Source organism: Magnolia sinica, chromosome 5 (assembly GCF_029962835.1).
Source record: "Magnolia sinica isolate HGM2019 chromosome 5, MsV1, whole genome shotgun sequence".
Lineage (NCBI taxonomy): Eukaryota > Viridiplantae > Streptophyta > Magnoliopsida > Magnoliales > Magnoliaceae > Magnolia > Magnolia sinica.
The window spans coordinates 52,485,031-52,491,030 of NC_080577.1; the positions used below are offsets into that span (position 1 = coordinate 52,485,031).

The 6,000-nt window shown below is 40.2% G+C and overlaps 1 protein-coding gene across 2 annotated transcripts in view; it reads right to left on the minus strand.

Moving 5' to 3' along the window:
* LOC131246042 (large ribosomal subunit protein uL18-like) overlaps window positions 1-3,257 on the minus strand; it is a 30,521-nt gene extending 27,264 nt beyond the window's left edge. Inside the window, exon 1 of one of the 2 annotated variants that reach the window (XM_058245911.1) lies at window positions 3,107-3,257. In XM_058245911.1, coding sequence (XP_058101894.1) covers window positions 3,107-3,109 — 3 coding nt within the window. In that variant the 5' untranslated portion in view covers window positions 3,110-3,257. The remainder of the gene's footprint in view (window positions 1-3,106) is intronic. The other variant, XM_058245910.1, reaches the window with a different exon arrangement.
* Between the last annotated feature and the right edge of the window lie 2,743 nt (window positions 3,258-6,000).

Genomic DNA, 6,000 nt, shown 5'->3' on the forward strand with positions numbered 1-6,000 from the left:
TGAATCTTAATCACAGAAGATTAGGGGTGTACATCGGGACGAACCGAGTCAAACTGGGCTCAACCCGGCCCGGCCCAATCACTAGCCAAACCAGCCCGGTCAGCAATCGGGCGAGTTCAGGCAGAGTTCGGGCCAGTTTCGGACCCACGATTTGGACGGCCTTGATTTTTTTGACTCTGCTCCATCTACTCCATGGGAAGGGCTTTGGCAGGTAACTTGAACGGCCTTGATTTTTGGGAAGGGCTTTTGTCATAGATTTTTGGGACTTTGGTCCATTTACAAAGGGACCCACGATTTGGACGGCCTGGATTGCTGTAAATGGTTAGGGTAACTAGGTAAGAATTTAGGATATATATAGGCCGAGTCGGGTCGAGTCAGGTTTCGGGCCGAGTCGGGCCGAACTAGAACCTATCCAAACTCGGCCCGAACTCGGTTTCAGGCCGAAGAAAATGGCCCATCCCGACCCGAACTCAGTTCCGGGTCGAGCCTAGTCAAGCGAGTTAATCGGGCTAGCCCGGTTCGTGTACAGCCCTACATAAGATTCTTTACCTATAGACAGTTGTAGCAATATAGAACTCTTGAGACTGGAGATTCAGAAAAAATTGTTATCCTATAGCATAAATTGCTACCAACTACTCTAGGGCCCTGGATATCACATGATAAAAGTTTGTCTCAAAACTCCAAACCTGGTAAGTTCATCCAGTGTGAAGAAAAAGAAAAAACATTTAAAACATTTGAAGTTGATAGTTATGATATAAATCAACATGATCATAACCATCCATAAAAACATTCCAGATAAGTCGTAAATCAATTTGGTGATTCGACCAGTTAAGAAGTACGAAATCATTAAAAAAAAGCTCCATGATTTAATGTCGAAGAGAATATATATCATTTGATCTCTTGTAAAGAATAAATAAAATAATTTACATTTTCTAAATGATTCTCAAAGCCCCCACCAATTAAAACCATAAAATGAAAGCCAAGTGAAGCTTAAAATAGAAGAGAACGAGTATAATTTGAATCGTAAATTCGGATTTGAATTGTAAATCGTAGGATTCGAATCATTGAATTGTACGATTCATATAAAAAAAGGGATTTAGAATCAAATTCCAATCATTTTGCTTAAGATTTGACTCAACTCATATATGGTAGGATTTTGACAACACTAGTCTCCCTTATTAAGAAGACAAAATAGAAGCCCCAAAAAAAGAGTGCTTTAGATTCATCTGAATCATACTTGTTTCAAAGATTCCCATATTCCTCTCCCATGATGTTAGATTTAGCACTCCATAATCCATAGGTTGACCTAGATTTCATTTTTGGTTATTCTGCTAATAAAACTAAATGTTGCTAGTGGGTATTTTGTTCCGTGTGCTGCTTTAGCCCAATCATTTTTTACATGACTTACAAAAACCACCAGTCAATCCCAATAATAAATGACCAAAATACCCTTTCAACATTTGGTGTGCATTGAGACCTAATTGTCAAATTGCCGAACTTATTGCTTCCAGTAAACCTAATCGGACCAACTTCTTTCCCATAATAATAAGCCTCATTAGCGTTTGAAGTAGCTAAGAAAGGTTTGTTGTCGGCCAATACTATCTCGACCCTATCTTGATTCCAGAAAATCACAAACTGGTGTTGGGAAGACGGGATGCATGCAAATGAATGAATCAATTCCCTCCCTAATAACATGTTATAGCTCGATGAGGTATCGACCACAAAAAACAGTACTTAGACTGTCTTGGTTCCAACAGTCAAATCAACTGGTAAAATATCATGGGTATTCGTGACATGACCAACGAAATTACTAATGGTCACCTCTGATGGAATCAAATCGGCCGGAGCCTTTCCCAATTTAGCCATTATTCTTAATGGCAATAGATTAACTACAACCCCGATTAACTACAACCCCATTGTCGACCAGAATTCTGATAACGGGGGACCCTTCAATGTGAGTTGAAATATACAACGGCTTGAGATGTTACATTATGCCGTGAGTAGGTTTGTCGATGATCACCATTTCAGATGTAAACCGTGCCTCCATTGTGATGGTGTTAATATGCACAGCTTCGTCAACCTTGAATTCACTTCTAGCATCTTCTTCGACTGGAAAAGAAGCATATTGTATTATTACTGGGGGGGTGTACTCTATCAACAAGTGTTTGAAGTATCCCTAAAACGGCCTGATACATTCAGGTCCCATTCATGAATAATACGGTGGTGTGGACCACCGTATGTGCCCAAGACGGCCTGATAAGAGGCAGCAAGGGACAATACAACACGGTTAGGGTGGTGACAGAGACAGTTAACCGAGACCTATTTACAATCCTGGGATCAAATACCAATGCGTGCCACATGTTCTCTAGGAATTCATGTGCCTTCTTTTCCTTTAGACTCTCAATGAAGAAGTTAATCCCAGATGGAAACCCTTGGGTTTGGCTGAACATATGTTGTACCACAAGCCCCTTGGACCATCTGCCCAAATGCAGTATACTACGGATGCAGGTGGCTGTCCGAGCTACAGTGTAGGAATACTTATAGCTATCATGGGTTGGGCCTGGGCGTGACTTTCAGGTCCGTGGGCTTGTTGTGGCCCCACTTTTCGCGCAGCTATAGTCGTCTGCTATTTTAGACATTCCTATTTCTCTGATATCTGGAATCCACAAGAGACAGCAAAATGAACCTAAAACCCTAAAGCAATTCCTGACAGTCGATATTAAACGCTAGAAATGGCTCCAAATGCCCATCCATGCATCTTCAAAGCGTAGCAAAATAACAGTCCGTAAAACCCTTGAACCCCCGCAGAAAATCAGATTCAACACGGTAAAATGCAGTGAAAATCTGTCTGCAAACCAAATCATACAAAAATAGAAGAAGAAAAAAAAACCTCCAAAACCTTAAATGCTGTACACACCCCAAAAGAATATCAAAGACATGAGCAGATCCAAAACCCTAACACGACAGTATCATACAAAGCCCTAGATTTCAGAACGGAACAGAATCCAGAACCCTAGAAACTATGGAAGCTATGAAGGAGCAGAAATCAGAAGAAAATGAAACCCTAGAATTCCAAAAGAGAGATTGTTTTCTTAAATTTTCTCACCATGGAAGCTCGACCTGGTGCTGAAGCTCGTGGAGGCTGCTGGAGGAGGGTTTTGTTAGAGGAGCCTGAGGTTTATGTATAAACCCTAGAGGTGTTGAAATCCGACGGTTATAGTCTGATGCGAATGGACGGTTGAGACCTCACCTCCTGTTTTCTCTACAAGTAGGAGGCACCGCGTAGGGGTATTCGGGCAGCCCGGTAACGCCCTAGGGCCTGTTTGTTAACGCTTATTTAGTGCATTTAGCGGAATTGGAAAAATGTTCCAATGTTTGTTAATGCATTGTTAATGTGGAAGAAGAAGAACACTGAGTAGTTTTTCACTGAATTTTTTCCTTGACAGGAGTCTAGCTTAATGGTGAACACGGAATGCGCTTCATAAATTTTTTTATTAAAAAAAAAATTGCTTTCAAAATTAGAAAAAAATTCTCTTTTAATTGCTTGTGCAATGCAAAACTAACTTTTAACATATAAAACTTCCTTATGCCCTACCATGATTTATGTTTTGATCTACACAGTCCACCAACTTTTTCATATCATTTAAGGTGTGAGCCAAAATAAGAGGCAGGTCCAAGGATTTATTGGACCACAAAGTGGGGATTGAACGTCCACCATTAAAAACTTCTTGGGAGCTAGAGAAGTTTCAGATCAAGCTTATATTTTGTGTCTTCACTTCATCCACGTCTACATGACCTAATGAATAGGTTGGATGGTATAATACACACACACACACACACACACGAAAACACTCACTTGCGAACCAGTTCGTACGTACTACGTACGAACTTTTTGAGAACCCATCATACGTGATGTGGATCCAAAATTTGAACCGTTCATGTGAAGCAGCACCTCCTGAAACCTCTCGAACCCAAGTTTTACTTTGATCTAAAACTTTGATGGGCCATGAAAAATGAAAACAGTTTCCTCCCTTGATTTGCATTTCTCTTTGCTATGGCCCACCAGAATATTAGATTGGGGTGAAAATTTGTCACATGAGGTTTATGGGATTCCGCATCACATGGACCGTTCAGATTAAACACCTATGGCACGTGTGAAAAGGTGCGTACATGCGTAGGTGCGCAGGGGAGCATGATATATATATATATATATATATATATATATCACAGTGGCCCTTAAAAAGGTTTCAACGGTGGATGTCATTATCACTGCAGCATCCTTTAGTGTGGTTCACTAGAGATGTGGACCTACTTAATCTTTAGAATCATATATTAAAATAATATAATAAAAATGATGAACAACTTAGATAAAACACTTGCATCATGATGGGTCCCACATAGCCCTGCTCAGACAGTAATTCGTCCGGGCAGGGGTAGGATGCAATCCGTGGATGCGCGGGGATGGACGAGGATTTCCAGCGAAAGCCTTTCGCAGGATGTTCCTGCGCTGGAAACTTAGGTGGGGCCCACTGTTATGTTCGTGAGAAATCCTCCCCATCCATCCATTTTTTGAGTTCATTTTAGGACATATTGTTAAAAATGAACCGTATCCAAAGCTCAACCAAGCCTTACTAAAGGAAAATGTGGTTAGGAAAATTCCTACCGTTGAAACCTTCATGGATTCAACAGTGATATTTAGATGTCATCCATACTGTTAATAATGGCATTCCTATTGGGATGAACTGGAATATATATATATATATATATATATATACATATATACACACACACTAGTATGAATCAAAACTTCCATGGCCCCACGAATATTTCAACTGTGTACGTTTAATTATCACGTTTTCGACTCACTTGAGCTTTGGATACGGTTCATTTTTGGCAACATGTCCTAAAATAAACTCACAAAATGGATAAACGGGAAGGATTTTTTACAAACATCACAGTGGGCCCCACCTGGGTTCCCAGCGTAGGAACTTCCTGTAAAAGGCTTTCGCAAAAAATCCGCCTCTGGCGGGGATGGGATTGGAAAGCGGATTTACTGGTGTATTGACGTCAGTAAGTTCTGTCGGTCCCATCATGACGTATTTGTTATATCCAAACCGTCCATCCATTTTGCGAGCTCGTCGCAAGGCTTGAGCCGAAAAATAAGATAGATTTAAAGATAAAATGGACTACATTGCAAAAAGTAGTGGGGGATTGAACGTCTACCATTGAAATCCTTTTCGGGTCATAGAAGTTTCGGATCAATATGAAATTTCTTTTCCTCTTCACCCAGATATTTTTGATTATGAATAGATTAGATGGAAAATAAATGTTATAGTGGGCGCTGCGAATTTTTTAACAGTGAAAATCATTATCCCGCTACTATTTTTGGTGTGGTCCATTTGAGTTTTGGATATGATTCACTTTTTGGATAATGCTCTAAAATGATCTCGAAAATTTGATGAATGGTGTGGATATAATAAATACATTATTGTAAGGCCCATGTAACTTTGATCTCCTTTGAACCATTTGTACAGCGCGGTGTAACGTCTTGGAAAAATCTGTACAAAGACCCGAGTACCACCTCAGGTAGAAATCACTAAGAACCGGATCCTTTAGAAATTAGATAAAAATTAATTAAGTACTAAACTGAAATAATCGGTGAATTAGCTCGAACCACTTTCTATACGAATTGTAAGACCCAAAACTATTAGAATCACTAACTTAACATTTCCTAAAAACTTAGGATCAGTCTCAAAATCCAGTTGCTCTCAGGAGCGCATTAAAACTCCGTATCGGACCTGAACCGCGGGTCGAAAGTCCGATAACCACGAAACTATAAGGTTATGACCACCTTACTGGGCTTAACAACCATTGCGGGAATTGAGTCCAAATAATATCCAGCAACGCACAACTTGAGCCTGGAGCGAAGTGTGTGAGAAACGCGAATATCTTCAGAAAATGAACTCAAACTTAAGTGAATTGGGCCGTTCGCTTGCAAGC